This window comes from Phymastichus coffea, unplaced genomic scaffold, assembly GCF_024137745.1.
Source record: "Phymastichus coffea isolate CEN01 unplaced genomic scaffold, Cenicafe_Pcof_1.1 PCOF00013, whole genome shotgun sequence".
NCBI lineage: Eukaryota > Metazoa > Arthropoda > Insecta > Hymenoptera > Eulophidae > Phymastichus > Phymastichus coffea.
The window spans coordinates 7,241,050-7,259,375 of NW_026706824.1; the positions used below are offsets into that span (position 1 = coordinate 7,241,050).

Consider the following 18,326-nt stretch of genomic DNA (forward strand, 5'->3'; position numbering starts at 1 on the left):
TCTCTATATTGGCTGAATTTAGGTATTAATTCACTCAACTCTGTCTCCCTCTCAATTTCTGAATTCACGATTTCTTTATCCATTTCTATTTCTACGCTTGACTGTTGATTGGGGAGATCCTCTAGAGTAACCATTCGTGCTCTGCAGACGTATTTGTTGTACGTTTGATTATCAGAATTCTCAGTTTTATTCGCAATTTCTAGTTCAATCAGCCAATTTGGTTTTTCATAATATCCGGTCAAGAATATCGATCCATCGTTTTTATCAAAGATTTTCAAGATTATGTCATCTAGATAAATACCGAAACCGGCATCAGCGAATTTCCTAAGCGACATTAAGTTTTCAGATATGTTCGGGGCAGATACAACGTTTGTTAGTCTAATAATGTGGTCTTTGTTATTTAAATCTTTTATATATAGATCGCCTCTACCGTCTATTTCTATGTCAGCCGACCTATTTTTATTTGCGCTTCTAATGTATGTTCCTGAGCTCCTTTTAAGATTTTGCAGGACAAGCGCTTTGTTTATAATATGCTCTGTTGCACCAGAGTCCAGCAAAAAGGTTATTTTATTACATTGATTATGGGTTGTGCTCTTACCTTCAACTTGAGCGACTGCTGCATTTGCCAACTTCTTTTTGTTGCTGTCCCCGCTGGGATAATAATATCTGTTCGCTCCTCGCTTTCCTACTCTACCTCTATTTTGCCCTCTAAAGTTATTATTCTTGCCTCTACCTCTTTTATAATTTTCTCTATTAGGGTTACCTCTAGAGCCTCTATTTAACCCTCTTCCTTTCGATCCTCTATTGTTAATATTCTTATCTCTAATATCATACCAATTTCCTCTGGATCCGCTCGACTGGTTTTGACGAGGGCAGGTTCTCCCCGTGTGCGGAACATAGTTCCTGCAAACGTAGCAAAACCACAGTCCGAACTGGACCAGTGGGCAAGTGTCTGAGATGTGATCAACATTGTGTTTATCACATCTGTAACACTTGTTTGTCCCACCGGATCCAGCTCCGACCGACCCGGTTCTCGCCACGCTTGCAGAGACTGTAGAAGCTCCTGCTCCTCCGGACCCTCTGATGTCAGCCTCTAACTGTCGAACAAAATTTTTCATTTCCTCTAATGTCATTCCTCTATTTTGGCTATTTTTAGTCATAATCTCCATCTCTCTAATTCGCGGGTATGCATCTTTTACTGCCTTCATAAACGCGGACGTTTTCTCAGCATCGGTGAGAGGAATAGCTGTATCACATAACTCATATTCTCTTATGATTGAGTCAAACTTGTCTAGGAACACAGAGATTTTATCCTTCTTATTTATTTTAATACTATACAGCTGTTCTCTCACTTTTGCGTCGTCCGTGTTAGTTTCTATTCTTCTATGCTCTCTAATTTTAGTAATTATCTCTCTAGGATCATTTACGTTTAGTATTAATTTGTGATAATCTTCGTCTAAATGATTAATGATAATATCTCTAACTAATCTATTTCTTTTATCTAACTCGTCTACATCGTAAATTCTTTTGGCTTTAACATTAGGGCCAATCACATCTAATAGCTCTTTCGCGGATAATTCTGAGTTCAGTCGGTCCAGCCATACGTTGAGATTAGCCTTAGAAGTAAGGGTGTAATCCCTCTTGAATGACGCTTTTGATGTGGAGTTCGTACTTTCCAGCGATTTAGCTAGAGCACCAAAAGTTTGGTGGAGCTGATTACTAATATCATTCGTAAGGCTGTTCTGACCGTTCTCAAGATTCGTACTCTCTACGTTGGTCCTATCGGCTCGAATTGGGTTTTCTGTTACTCTGGTGTTGTCTAGGTTTCGTGTATCTTCCTATAAAATTCTGTTGATGGAAAAAGGGTGTTCTCTAACATTAAGTAGCGGTTCTCTAACATTAAGTAGCGGTGAAGAGGTTATAACGCTCGAGTTTAAGTTGGTATCTTTATTATTATTATTAGGTCCTACCTCTAATCTTCTAATATCGAGCCTCTTCGACTCTAACGAGGCCTCCATAATAGTTTTGGCGTCCTTTAGAGTTTCAGTGATCTGAGGCCAGGCCCTAGCCTGAACCTCAGCCACTTTCTCGATGGTCGCCAGGATTTTATCAATCCTGGCTTCCCTTGCATCATCTCTAGAGGAGCTTGGCAGTCTCAGGGTTTGCCGGTGAGGGACGATTAGGCGATGGTTTCGCCTGCCTCTGGTCTCAGCGGTATGTTGAGCAGTGGTGACGGGTGCCACAAACTCAGGGGCTTGGTCTTCCGATGCTGCTCCAGGTACTGTCGAGGCGACACTAGATGTTGACGTGTCGCTGTCTACTCTTGATGGTGCTATAATACAGTTTTCTAACTAAACATTCGGAATTTTTCTCTAATTGGTCTTTAATTACGGATCCGCACTTTATCTCTCTAAGACTGTCTTATAGTATTATTCTAAACTCGAATAAAAGGAGATACAGCTTTTATTAAATATGTGTACCTGTCTCGTCAGTACCCATGATGCTATGACCGGTGTTCTGGTCTGCATCGATCAAGCCCTCCATCTCCTCTGCAGCTTGTTGATTGTTGTTAGCCATCTCTATAAAAATATTACCGAATGTTTCATCTTTAAAAGAGCTGCAGTGTGGTTTCATTCTATTATCTGTCAGATACATCCGACAGGTATAGTCCGAGAACCGACATTCAGCTATCAGAATGGCAGATACTGTTCCCGTGATCCCTCTTTTCAGATGGCCATACGTAGCGCAAGTTACTTAGAGGGGCGATCGCTCACGTTCGCAATAGCAGACCGATCCTTTAGTTGATTGTCAAAGTCATTAGAGATGTCGACTATACTTAGTGCAACAATCTCGACTTTTGTAGGAGAGGATGTTCTATATATATATATATATATATATATATATATATATATATATATATATATATATATATATGTATATATTTGTCAATGCTCTATTCATGCCTTAAATGATAAGCTCTATTTGTTTGAGTTTAATCTCTAAATATCCCTAATTATATTAATATTAATTTGCTGAAATTTAATTTGATTTACAAATTTTAAACATATGTATGTATGTATATATATATATATATATATATATAATGATATTTATTATAATTAAATTATTGCATTCATATATTATTTAAATTGTTTAAAATAATATTCGGTATTCTTATTTTATGAAGTGCATGCTATAACGCGCAGGCGTTCCCATACCGGGTCACTGCCTCGTATCTGACACATCACTCTATGTGTACCGACTTTAGGTTGTGTCACTTTATCAACGTGAACACACCTTAGCAGCATGCGTTCTCGAATAATTCTCCCTCTATCTGATTCGCGCGCACTCTATCTCTCTGTCTCTCTTTGGCTTCCTCTTTGTGACGCGTGCGCAGAGTGTTGTCTTTGTCGCGCGCTTTCTTGTGCGCACATGTTTAGCCGGGTGTCATGGCGTCGAACCCTTTGTTTAACGGTCGCACATGACACCGAAATTTGTTTCGCCTGTAATTCGCGAACTATTATGTGTCACTCCTGGAACGCATCTAACTTTCACTCTTTCGATTTCAACTGATTATTTTACACTTCTATCAATTTTCTTTATTGCTTTAATTCTTAAGGACAAACGCGACAGAAAATCCGCACTTTTCTGTTTATTCTCTAATCGTGTTTAACTATTCTACAGCTCTACTTGATTGTTACTATATTTGTCTCTATTACGATTCCAGCAACTTACGTTATTACTTTTTATGTCAACAAAACGAAACGCAAAAAGATAAAGAATTTACACGGCACTATATAATACTTTCTTTTGTTGCATTGTTAATTTCGCGTTATTAATTCCTGTTATTATTTCTCTACTTTGTTTTGTCTGTAGAGCTTCCAGCTACTACACAAAGGAAAGAGTTCAATTGCTCTTTGTTGCGAGCTCATGTGGTTCAAGCGAGTAATTTTTATTTTTAACACTTTAGTATTTTAGTTAACATACCTCTATAGATTTTTGATAGATGCGCAGCGGAAGCGTGTCAGGGCCGATAACCTGTTGGATTGGAGCAAATGATTGAGAACACTAAATTTACAAATGTTAAACTAAAGAAAGTATAATTTATTACGGTCTATGAAAAGTTACAAAGTAAAGTTAGATTATTATAATGAGAGCTCTATATCCACTGGTGGTTGCTGCTGGAATGCCGCGCTAGTTTGAGCGGCAGTGCAGCAAAGGAAAGGTGGCGTGGTGAGCGCCCGCGCACATGCGCACAGTACTTTCAACACAAGTCACAATCAAATCAAATATCACAATAAAGTCAAAAATACATTGTTAAACTCATCTTATAACTTAACATTCGTTTAAATACTCAAAATTCAAATCAGACAACGACTATGAAATAATGCAAATCAAACAGTGTCTGCTACCTTTTATACCAAAACAAATCACGGGTAGACACACAATCAAATGTATCCCCTCTCCTATGCCAAGAAAACCGGTACATTAAGCATCATATATTTCACTATTTTCAACATTTTGAAAACAATATTTATGACCGTTCGATATAAATAGTTATTTTTAAAAATAAATATGCACATTTTTGATGACGTAATCAAACACGCATTGAAATATCAATGTTGTCAAATAATGAATCATGTGTTAAATTTTACGATATATTGTAAACAAGCCTTTTTACTGTCTATGTATGTGTAATTTGAATAAATTAATTTATAGCTACGTAGCATCATTGCCTTTTTTATATTGATTTAATTCCTTTTAAAAGTTTAGAAACGCTGTCTATCTAAAAAAACAGTAAAATCTAAGATTGAGGCACATAGTAATTATGAAAGGAGTAATAGTATTACATATATATAAATTGAAATTTGTTTGAATATTGACGCAACTCTATTTTGTAAAAAATTTTTATGGTATGTAATCGATAATAATAAATAAAATTTAATGATTAAAATAATCTATTTGAAAGGAAACATTCATGCAATACATAAAACATGAAGTCTATCATCTCCAGTCTGATATTTATGTCTGTTATCTAGTCTTTGTGTACTGTATTGTGACTTTAGACTTCAACAAGAGAAATCTTTATCTTTATTTTTAAAAACTTATTTTTATTTATATTTCGATATTTTTTCATTTTATTGTATATACAATCTGATATTACTGTGATTCCTTAATTAAACAAGAAAAAGCAATCATGTAATACTATAATATTATTATTACTATTGCATTTTACTTTATAGGAAATTAAATATGCATCAATCAATCAATCAATATCTCTATGTCCCTTTATTATACGCAGGCATGATCTGGGTATGCCATTTTCCGGAATTTGTGAGACTCTCGTACGATGCTGACAGTAAGAATTAGGCCCACTATCGTGCTGAGCAATATCCTAGGTCTTCTTAGAGAGTAAAAGTTGTTATGCGGGCGTATATTCATACCGCTTCGTGACAGCGGATATTCTTTAAATACATCGACATTAACATCCGCTACTTAGAAGTCGCTGCGTTATCTTGTGGCATAACATCCGATAATATAACAGGCGGATAAAGACTAATAAATTCGTTTTTATGTAATTGATCCGTGTAATTGCATTTATTTTGATTATTTTGAATCTTATCTCTCATGCAGACTTATGTAGCCATCTGCAGTCTAAGCAATTTGTCCAGCATGTAACCGAAGCATTTGTGTTCCTAACTCAAACGAAATAAATGTTGGAGGAGTACTGAAGGTAAATTTAAAATTTAAAATAAGAGTTTCCGTTAATACATCTTATATGTACTCTCTATAATGAGAGACGAGATAAAAAACTGACATTTGTTGACAATAGTCTACTAACATCGTACGTGACTTGGAAAACTCACTGATAATCATTTATATGAATATGAAAATATATTGATTCATTAATTCATTTATAATATATTCTCTATTGCAATTTATACTTTGTAACCATCTTATATTAAACATTTATTACATTTCTTTCAGACGATTTCTCAAAAAATGGGACTAGACATACGAATGTCTGCATCACTTTGGAAAGATAAAGCTATGATTGAAATGAATCTAGCTGTATTATATAGTTTCCAGGTAACTTGTGCACACGAATAAAATTTGCATGATATATTTTTGGAGTCCTTATAACACCATTAAATTACTTGATAACTTTAATCTAATACTGTTAATTACTGCTCAAGATGCTGACTATACAAATCTTTTAAATTTATTTTCAATTGGTTGCTGAACTATTTAATCCTTCATATACGAGGGTGGTCCGATAAGTACTTAGCCTCACCGCCCGATGGCGCCACTCTCGCACAAGAAATATTCTATCACGTAGTTCAACCTTCTCGATGGTTACTGTCAAGATTTTAACCGGATCGGAGTTGTAGTTTATTTTTGAGAGCGTGTAAAAGCAAGTGTGTCCGTTGATTTTTGAAAAATGGAAAAAGAGCAGTATCGGTCGATGATTCGATTCTTGTTTTTGTAAGGGAAATCGCGCAGCTAAATCAAAAAGCGCTTGGATGCTGTGTATGGTGACTCTTCTCCTTCGATGGCGACCGTCAAAAATTGGTTTAACGAGTTTCAACGTGGTCGCATGTCGATTTTTGAAGAGCCACGTCCAGGTGCACCGAAAACGACTACCACGGAGGATAACGTGACAAAAATTCACGATCTCGTATTGGCAGATCAACGATTGAAGGTGCGCGAGATAGCTTAAATCGTAGACATCTCAAAAGACCGCGTGGGTCATGTCTGCATGAAATTTTGGGCATGAGAAAGCTGTCGGCGCGATGGGTGCCGCGTTTGCTCATTCCGGACAACAAGCGCAACCGTGAGACAATTTTAGAGCAATGTCTGACGCTGTTTAAGCGCAATCCGAAGGAGTTTCTGCGTCGTTTCGTGACAGTCGACGAAACATGGATCCACTGGTATACACCAGAGACCAAGGAATAGTTGAAACAGTGGACTTTACCCGGCGAAGGTGCTCCGAAGAAGGCGAAGACTGCCCCATCGGCCAGAAAGGTGATGGCCACCGTTTTCTGGGATTCACAAGGTGTGATCTACATTGACTACCTGGAGAGGGGCAAAATGGTCACAGGGCTGTACTGTGCCGAATTATTGGCCCGATTCGAAGTCGAATTGTTGAAAAAAGGGCCCCATTTGACGAAGAAAAAAATGCTCTTCCGCCATGACAACGCACCGGCTCACACCTCCGCCGTCGCCGTGACCAAATTGGTCGAATTAAGCTACGAACTGCTGCTCCATCCACCGTATTCTCCAGATTTAGCCCCGTGCGACTTCTTTTTGTTTCCAAACTTGAAAAAGTCACTCGCCGGGCAAAAATTTGAGTCGAATGAGGAGGTAATCGCTGCCACGGAAGCCTAATTTTCAGACCTCGAGGAAACGTATTTTTCAAACGGGTTAAAGAACTTGGAGCATCGCTGGGCCAAGTGTATCGAACTAAAAGGAGACTATGTTGAAAAATAAAACGCCACTTTTCCAAAATTTTCGTTTTTCTTTTGTAGGCTAAGTACTTATCGGACCACCCTCGTACAATACTTTTGTGACGTCGGGGTCACTCTCAGGTACGCTTGGAGTAAGCGTAAACTCAGGGTTGCTCTGATTTGGCTATCGTGTAACACATAAGCCGGGACGAGCAATATTGTTGCGTTGAGAAAACTGTATGCTAACGCGGAATGTAATAACCAAATGTTATTACGAACACACCAGACTCACACTTAATGTGTTCTTAAGGGACTTTAATGAAAATTCACCAGACTCACGCTTCATGAATTTCCAAAAAAAGAAGGGCGGATTGCTTAAAGAAAGAAAAGGATAGCCAGATTTAAGATTTTACTTACTTTTATTTTATCAAATCACTTATTATTAAAGTTGCGTTCTCTCTGCTCTTTGGCCTCTTTCTCTCTCTATATGCTCTGAATATACTTGGGTGACTTTTCTTCTTTGATGCTTCCTCCGGGACTTACTCACTGGTAAACACTTCTTATTAGGGACTTCCTGGTGCTCACTCCGCACTTACTCTACTCTTCAGCCTTGTACAGAGCTTTTTATAAGCCGTGGGTGGTTGGGTGGAAATCCCTTTCCTCAGGCCCATGAAGCGATAACGGCCAAATTTTGTATTGGTGGGAAATTGTCTAATCATATCCAGAATTTCTTTATTGGTCTGTGGGCGTGAATTTTCAGAGAGAGAAAGGGCGGTCCCTTTTTAACTTGGGCCGTTTTCTCCAGAGATGGCTCTTGGAGTGCCACTTTTAAGAGCAAGAGTAACGCTATAGTTTATAATTACTTATACATAATCGTACTAAGCTTAATTAATTATAACGATACATAGTGATTATTATAAACATTCAGAAAAATCCAAACCTTTTACGATTTATTATAAAATACATTATTGTTCTATTTATTGGTTTTTCGGTGACAAAAGATGCGCATTATAATAGCTTACAAAATTGATGAAAATCTATTTAATATTACGGATATTTTCTTAAAAATCGGTGGGAAAAAAAAAGATAGATTGCATTTTTATGGTCCCCTTCCATTATCAGCGTGATAACACTTCACGATGTATATGCGATGATCGTAGGCCCCTGTCAACACATGCGTGTGGGACAAAGCAGGATAGAGCGTTGATTGTAAGCTTGAGTACGTAGGCTCGGGCCACTATCAAAGTTTATATTTCGAATGCGTTTTCATCGTGGGAAATTAGGAAGGTTCCCACTCCGTTCGTCATATTTAGTAATTAAATTAATAGAGAAAAAAAAAGAAGTTACGGCTGGCCGTCACACTTTCGATACAAAATCACAATACTTCTGATAAATTTGTTGTGATTTTTTTCAGTTCGGTAAAAATCGAGTAGAAGAAATAATATTGATTTTAATAATAGCGATTTTGATAAGAATGTTCATTCATTCACATTAGGTTTCTGCAGTAGTGAAACAATTTGGAGTCACATATGTCTAGATTGTCTAGAAGCCGCTACTTTACCAAGCTAATATTTAAGTCCTATGATGGAATTAACATACAACTTCAGGATCATTCATATTGTTAGAACTACTTCGTTCTCATGGTGTACTAGATGACACTTAACTTAACACACATCCTATCCTAATCATTCAGTCCATTTATAAACAAAAACAGCATACAAGAGCCAAAGGTGAAATTATCATAACATTTTTCTAAGTTTTGTTATTATGTTTTCTTTTCTCAGATGACTCACCAAAAATTCTAAAAGAAAAAAATAGCAAAGAAAAATGTATGTCTAAGACGATTTTTATCAAGTTCAATATATTTGCCATTAAAAAAGTAATACGTACGTTTATAAATTCAAGATCATACTCTAGTTAAAGGTTCTTTAATATATAATGTGCATAGATGAAGTCATCGACTACTGAAAATCAAACTGTAGGAATTTTGTATTTCTTTAAAATACGAATTCAGATAAAAAAGGAAAGCGTATACGATAAGTAAATAAACTGAAAGACATAGGATCAGAGGGATAGGGAAGCATGAAAGCATGATCAGAGAGGAATGGAATCACTCGTGATCCCACATGCGGGATCAATGTGGCATCGATGCCGACGTAATGAGGCGTCTACTGGAACAAGGGTAGAAAATCCGATATTCATTTTTATATTTTATAAACAAATAACATAATTATAAGTTCATTAACAAATATTTTAATTATAATTATTCTTAATTATATTTAATCAATATATCACCCAATCTAAAATTTTCTTTTAAATAATATTAAAGCCGTTATACTTAAGAAAATAAGAGAATTTCAAGATAGTGACTCATAATAATCATTAAAAACTATCGTTGATATTACTTTTGATATAAATAAAGTTTATCCTCCCAAAATTGGCTCATATATTTCATACCAAAACAAATAAAGAACAAAAATGCTTGTACTAATATTCAGTAGCAGACAATAAATGTTTCAAATAGTCTATGCTTACCTGTCTATATATAGTTAAATATCACGCGTAAAAAGTTATTAATTACGTAGCCCATGTCAATGAACTTAAATTTGACTGTATAATTTCTCTGTACTGATCAAGAGAATTTCTAAATTTAAACGAGTCAACAGTATTTGAGTAAATTTATATAACCTTAACAAAAAATGCTCTCAATTTCGCAATCTCACTTTATTATTAAATGCAAAGCAAGCTAAATATGTAAATTTTCTCTTAGGGCAAAATGATTATCTTGCGCTTGTTCAAAGTGAGCAAACATGGCATTCATCACGCCGACAGCTTTCTCATGCTCAAAATTTCATGCAGGACATGACCCACGAAGTCTTTTGAAATGCCTACGATATCAGCTATCTCACGCACCTTCAATCGTCGATCTGCCAATACGAGATTATGAATTTTTGTCACATTATCCTCCGTGGTAGCCGTTTTCGGCGAAACTTGGGCGTGGCTCATCTAAAACCGACGTATGACCACGTTGAAACTCGTTAAACCAATTTTTGTCGGTCGCCATCGAAGGAGAAGAGTTTATTGTACACAGCATCCAAGCGCCTTCTGATTTCGCTCGGCGATTTCTCATCCAAAAACAAGAATCGAATCACCGACCGATACTGCTCTTTTTCCATTTTTCTAACACGCCCGCTTTCACACGCGGTCACAACAGAACTATGAGTCCGATTCGGCTGAAATTTTGACAGTAACCATCGACAAGGTTGTACTACATGGTAGTATATTTCTCTTGCGAGAGTGGCGCAATCCAGCTGTGATACTAAGTACTTATCGGACCACCCTCGTATCATTACTCGACCGTTCTTAGATCATAACAACAGAGATAATTTCATTGACAACATTTACATAAATTTGGAAAACTTGAATCACAGGACTTATTTACAATTCCCCTCAATAATTATTATCCGCTTTTAATGTCTTTGAATTGTTTTAATAAAAATACTAATCGACTAAAACGCAAAAACAATATTAATTTTCAAAATCTGATAAATATCGCCAAGACTATTCATTGGAATGATAGTTCATCTATAACTGGTACGAACATAGTAACCACTAAATTAAGGACGTTAGACTGAATTTTTAAATAATAAGAGACTTTCTTGATACTTGACATAATGATAGTTTGTAGCTTCCGTACCGGCCAGCCAGCCTGCTCCACCAGCTGCGACGTCAACCTCGCAAGCAAGTGCTCGCTCCGATAGCAAACTCCGAGTAGCAAGCGAGCACCTCTGAGTTACGAGCTACGTGATGGCTCGCAAGCTACGTGGAGTACACTACAGCAGTCTTCGCTGCAACGATTGCTCTCTCGCGTGATCGCCGTTTAATTTCTGTCTCCGTTCACTCAGTGTCCACGGTTGTGTCGATCGAAGCTTCTAAATAAATTCTTGTAAATAAAGTCATCTTCCCACGTATACCTTCTTTATTGTGCGATCAATCATACACTCGCGTCGCGGCGAGATCCTCGGAGTACAAGGCTCATAGCGGACCTTGGGTGTAGCACGTTAAGCGGTCGCGGGAGCTGAGCAGCAGCAACCGCCGAGGCGTTCCCGCGCAGCAGAGCTCTACCGTAATCCTTACAAGTTTAGAGTATTCTAAACTTGCATGTTTTTGTTTTGACATATGTTACCAGCTAAACTCAAGAGAATTACAACGACAACAAATGCACAGTTTAACACGTGGTGATATGGAGCGCGGGAGAAATGTGCCAATAAGACCTGTTAGAAATAACACACGTGAACATTGTGTTGATAGTAGTAAGAAAAAAATTCGATAATCCCATTCTCAAAGTTTCAAGTCATACTACCATCATTGTATAAAAATTAATGGTAATCAGTGATAAATTTACGTGCTCGAGGAAAACTTGACAACGTTGCATATTACAGACTAGTAAGCGACTTGAAATAGCGCACATGCACACTATATCCACCACGAAATCGGCAAGGCCTTAAATGCAGTGCATCAATCGACATATGTTCGCGGTTTCGAGTCGAACGGCTAATTATCGCTCGCAGTGTCTCTTGTCTCATTCTCTGTCTCAGTCGCGCGCGTCCTGACCTGTCGAAACGCTCTCAGTACGACGTATATATTAGGACATATTGCTTTCTCTCTCTTTCTCTCTAACGCGACTCTCTGTTGCTCTCTGTCTCTCTCTCACCTTTTGGATATGTCGGCTGCTGCTATGTCTAATACCTATGTGATTGAATATAAAAGATATTGACATAATTTATATAAATGAGATAGATAATATGAAGGTAGAGAGAGACGTAACGAGTTTATAAATAAACTCATTAAATTCCTCAACCCCAGACGTTGGTAACGAGGGCGGTACTAACTTGAAACTTAGTCTCTCTCTGAAATAAGTGACTCATACATTTTAGAAAGTAGAGTTAACATTATTATAAAGAACAAAAACATTATAAAGGCAAAACAAAATAAAACGATGGAAGGTATGGCAGTATAACGTTTCTCGCAGGCAACTTAAGGCACGGCCAAAGCAAACAAAAGATTCGCGGGTGGACATGCATTTTCCTCCACCTATCTTCTTTGTTCGGTTTTCTTTTTTCATTAATCTGACCATCCTTGTAAGAGAGAGGCTGTAGATCCTTAGCGGGGTGTACCGCGTGGCCCCAGCTCGTTCGAGTATTCGAATTTTTGCTCCAATTCCCTTTCAAACTTCCAATGCTGGAAGAAATTAGGGCAGTTGTCTAACCTTGGAATGGCCGGCATGTTGCACCCGCTGTAAAATCGGATTCCCTACATCGTCGGGAACGGGCCGTCATACATGCCGCATGGCCGCTTATCATAGCAATGCAGCATGGCGAAGTACTGCGTGATCAAGCTCCCACTGGCCTTGATCGGGGCAGTTTACCGCTGAGGTATGGCCTGGCCGATGAGAGATTCAGTAGGGTCGATGCTTGGAGATTTAGCTCCTCGATGCCGCGTTGAAGGGCAGGGAGCTCTTGGAGCCTTTTTTCTTGTTCCGTAGAAATGCGAGCACTCTTTTTCTGGGCTGCTTTCGCCTCCTCCCAGCGAGCTGCAGCTTCTACCAGGAAGACTTTCTTCTTGAGCTTTCTTTCTACTTATCGTACGAAATCCTACTTGGCGTAAGCCCTAGCGCGGATGTCACGGTGCTCCAGGAAGTTAAGAACCTCCTGGAAGGCCTGATACTCGACGTGACGGGCGGCTATTCTAGCAGCACGTGCACTGGGTGCCGTCTTTTCTACAACATCCCGTTGCCACGCCCAAGGGGCTGCTCCTTCTTCCTCTGAGGCTGATGCCTCTAAGGATGATGAAGGGTCCTTTAGGGCCAGCAGAGCTTTTCCTGCTGAGGCAGCAACTGGAGCTTCTGTGATTCTTTTTGGCCTTGCTTCTGCTCTCAGCAGCGAATGAGATTGGCTATGTCAGGCGTTACCATAGATATTACGTGACGTTTCAGGTCTCCTAGGGACTGGAGTTGCCGAGCCACCCAGGTTTGAATGACTGTCATAATTTTAGCTGGTGCTTCCAGAGTCAAGGTGATCCTCTCTGACTTTTTCGCTTTTTGCACCCTCTGCAATTTAACGTGGTAATAAATGCAAATGAAAAGTATAGAAGCGAGGATGCAACGGTAGTAAAGCAGATAGTGTAAGCATATGTCAAAGCAAAGGTAAGAATTGTATATACATATTTAAGCATATCTAAACATATGAAAATAGCCGGGAGCCAGTTAGCCAACAACGTGAATTAGTTGTGTTGAGCTTTAGGTTATTTCCTAAGGCGTAAGCTTCGAGGCGATGTCACGATCGATGGAGGGGTAGCCCTCTGTGAGCCTCGTGATCGGTCTTGTTGGCACACCGCCACTGTTGGCTTTGGCAAGGTTTGGCTTCATTCTAGCTGAACTGAGTGTCTGGTGTTAGTGAGGACTGTGGAACCAACACTAACTCAGCGACTGTTGTCTGCTTGCCATCAGAGACAGTTTCTCTGTTCAGAGATTCCTTTTCTGGGAATTGCTCGGAGTCATAGTAAGGCTTTAAATCACAGACAGGAACATTTCCTATATTAGCTCCATCTTCGTTTTAGAATTGATATGAGTTCATACCGAGATGAACCTTTATGATAAAGGGCCCTGCACACTTAGGGCAAAGTTTGGCGGCAATGGCTTTAGCAGCCGAAGAAAGTACATGATTTCTTGCTCATACTTTATCGCCAACGCTATAATGAACATCGCAGTGTTCCTCATTATAGTATTTTTCCTGGTGTTCTTGAGCATTTTTGAAATTCTCGAGCGCAATTGCTCGGAACTCGTCTAGCTTACTTATATGAGCATGCCAGTCAGTGTGAGAAGCCGCCTCAAGTTGTTCTACCGCGGCGCTCTCTTCTTCTCGTCGAGCGTTACGCGGTGGCTCGGGGTGTCGCTCATAATTCAGAAATACCGGGCTAGAGCGAGTAGCTTCATAAATAGCCGTGTTATAGGCGAACGCATGTTTGTCTATATGCTCGTCCCATTGAGTGTGTTTCTCAATGAACGTCGCGATCATAGTTTTGACCATTTTAACACGCTCTGTACCGTTTAATTTTGAAGAATAAGGGGCTCAAGTGCCATGGATGACACCGTGAGCCTCCAAGAAGCCTTCAACTATTTTGTTTTTGAAAGGCATGTCTTTATAAGACAAAAAGCGATCTGGAATTCCGAAACGCATAAAAATATTTATTTCTTTTTTAATATTGTTGGCATTGGCCTTCCGTACTGGAATGCATTCAATCCACCTAGTGAAAATATCCATAAAAATTAATAGATATTCATGATCTCGAGGCGAGCGTGGAAAGGGTTCCATCAGATCGCCACAGACTACTTCCCATGGGCGAGTAACGATATGTTTACCCATGAATCGGGCTGGCTATTATTGCTCAACTTTTATTTGTTGGCACACTTGGCAGTTACGCACAAAGTGTGCTACATCTTTGTAGAGGCCTGGCCAATAATACCGAAGGACTTTAATGAGTCTTGTAACGGCCAAGATATCCGTAGGCTCGTCGTGGTACTCCGTGAGGATACGCTCGCATTCGTTTCTCGGAAGCACTAGCTTCCACGCGTCCTCGTCGTGGCCTATCAGATCGTCTATAATGGGGTCTGGCCGATAAATGAATAAACGTCTGCTAACGATTTTTAAATACGGGTGAGCACGTGGCTCCGAAGCCACTTGCTTGTACTTGCGCAAGTACCATTTGTCCATAATGGCGTCATTAGAATCAAGGAAAGCGAGGGAAACTTCGACGTCCTCGTCAGTCTCATACATATGGGAGAATGCATCTGGTACAGCATTGTCCTTGCCCTTGCGACGCACAATATCAAAGTCGTAAGCCTTGTGGCGGGGAATTTCAGGGGGTCTTAGCCGCACTCTCAAAGCTCTTCCACCATTAGGCCTGGTTGGCCCTTTATTCCCGATTAATTATTAAGGCGCCAGACCGCCGTGTGTGATTAGGGTGATCGTCGGGGATAGAGCCTAGATATCGCGACGCATTCCCGTTTGTTCACAATGAAACTGCGCAATGTGGGCAGGTGTACGTTGACCTGCGATTTCCTCTGATTCCGGCTATTAATGTTCAACAAATTGTTTTCCTTCCGTCCTCTCGTCCGTTAAATGCTGGCAGCTCAGGTAGTGACGCTTTACCTCGGGTCGGAATTCGTTCGAATTCGCGCGTATGTTACCTAACGTTAGAACCGAAAGTGGCGAAGAAGTGTTTCCCAATTATAACCGTCCGTGGCTGAAAATAATCAGCATACAAGGAAGAGAAGGTAACAAGGCGCAAAATTATAAAAATTCATCACTTTTAATTGTATTTATTTCAACCTACGTGTACAAATGTGGTCTAATTAGCGAATAGTCAGTATAACCCGATACGACTCTATACGCAGTGATACGGATCTACACGTCCCAGCGAGTTACGGTCTATACTGTCGACTCTTGCCTTGGAAACCGTGATCTCCTAGTCCACTATCTAAATTCTATTACTCTTCCCTAACACTCATTACGAATTTGGAAGAAACGGCAAAAAAGGTCAGCGCGACTTAACTGAGACTAAAATTCTCTTCGTTTTATCTTCAATTAAAAGAAAATGGCCAAATGGTCAGCGCGACGTAGTTAAAGCACTAATACAATTTCCGGTTAGATTTAGCAGTCAGGTTAAATTCTAATAAATTGGGAAATGGTCAACGCGATTTATCTCAAGCATTAACTTTCTTCCGATTAATCTAATCACTCACATTAAATTCGAATAACGGCGAAAGGTCAGCGCGAATGAAACTAAGTACTAATTTTCTTCTCACCTAACTGGATCACTCACGTTAAATTAGAATAACGGCGAATGGTCAGCGCGATTTATCTAAATACTGATATTCTGTCCGCTTAATTCTAACACTCACGTTTAAATCGGGGAGATAACGAAAGGTCAGCACGAATTATCTAAAACTCTGATTTTCTTTCGGTCATTCTTTGCTACTCCCGTCAATTCAGAGAAATGGCAGAATGGTCAGCGCGAATCACTTGAAGCACTAAAGTATATCGGCGTTCACAAATCCACGCGTCGCGACAACCTATTAGACTGAGAAAGTCACGCCCGTACTCCGCAATTACTATTAGTGAGTGGCACTGTGCCTACTTATGATTTTCTGCTGAAGATTCTGCGAGCGAAAATTGTAAAAGAAGATGTCTGCCAAAGATTACTCTTTCCAGCTTGAAGAATAGCGGCAAAATGGACGAGAATCGGCTTTTAGAGAAGAAAAACTGTTATTGGCCGATATGCTAATTCTGATATCGGTAGCGCCCTCCGAATATTTTATCATTGGTTAGTATATAAATTAGAAAGATACAGCGCCCTCATTTTATCTCCTACTTTCGTCACTATTTACCCTTTCTCCCCCCCCCCCCCCCCACTAAGTTGGCTAGCATTGATCGATGGGAAAGATCTACCGCTATTCTTATTTTTCGATGCGGACGGAAATCAAATTTGACTCTAATCCGCTTATTGGTTGTGACGTCACCAGCGAGTTTCATCAGAGGTTTAAATTTTGTCAGTCAATTTATCAATTTAATTTGTTAAATTATTTGTCGCTTATCATTACATAAAAGGGTTGTATCGGTCGCATACAAATTTTTCTAATTATGTATTTTTCATTTTTCATACTTAAGTTACAACTTTAAATTAATTATAAATAATAAAATAATTAAATGCGTTTTATTCGTAGCATCCTCATCATCGCATTTACATTTAAATCCATACTACTTATCAGTTCGATCGCTTCATATGGTCTATCTCGCTCGCTCACGTTTATTCTGTCTCGCTCGCTCTGGCTTAGTCTGTCTCGCTCGCTCTCGCGCAGTCTGTCTTGCTCGCTCTCGCTCAGTCTGTCTCGCTCGCTCATGTTTGGTCTAACTCGGCGCTTCAAAATGCCACCCGCTCTCTCGCGCGTGCACCTCGTGTCTCGGTATCGGTCTTTGAAGCGCCTCCTGGAGCGCTCCCTTTTCAGTTTTTGTGGTGTGTGTGCGTGTGTCTCCGGGTGCCACTAGTGGTCAGCAGCAGTGTATGTGAGTGTGGCGTTCAGGGTGTCGCCGATGGTGAGCAGCAGCCTGACACAGCTGATTGCCGGTTGCCGCTTCATCGGCGATTTTCTGCTCGTCAGGTGTGCCAGCGTTCTCCAGGTGTCAGTGCTAGTGTCTGGGAGTGTAACGGACCTGCATGTGTCATCAACATGCATTTTTGCTGCATTTCCCAGTCAAGTTTTCCGTGTTTTCTCTCCGGTCGGAAACAAGTGGTCGTGAGTGTGTACGTGCGTGCGCTCTCTTATTTCATATAGTGCGCTCCATTTTTCGAGCATCCATCGGATCGCTCGTCAACTTGTTTCGTTGATTTCTCCGGTGCAGGTGTACGGATATAAAAAACAATGAGGGCTTGCATTAGGGCACGTATAGGTTAGCATTATACGGCTGGTTACGGGGCGGCAAGGGACGTGAATGGCTTTCCTGAGGTGTTGCAAATAATGCAACACTCTCAAGCAAAGCCTTGTAATGTACCGCATTACAGTCTGTAAGCGTAACGACCATCGGCCTAACTTACCGTTAGGGTTACGGAGGTTTTGCAGCCTTATCAAACTGTGGTGATCGGTTACATCGGTGAAGCGATATCCGTCTATATACGAGGGTGGTCCGATAAGTACTTAGCCTACAAAAGAAAAACAAAAATTTTGGAAAAGTGGCGTTTTATTTCAAAACATAGTCTCCTTTTATTCGATACACTTGGCCCAGCGATGCTCCAACTTCTTTAACCCGTCTGAAAAATACG

General features: G+C 39.7%; 1 protein-coding gene across 1 annotated transcript in view; it reads left to right on the plus strand.

Annotated features, from left to right (window-relative positions):
- LOC131673221 (nitric oxide synthase-like) overlaps positions 1-18,326 on the plus strand; it is a 1,857,253-nt gene that overhangs the window by 1,200,812 nt on the left and 638,115 nt on the right. The window contains exon 8 of the mRNA XM_058951052.1: positions 5,989-6,090. Coding sequence (XP_058807035.1) covers positions 5,989-6,090 — 102 coding nt within the window. The remainder of the gene's footprint in view (positions 1-5,988; positions 6,091-18,326) is intronic.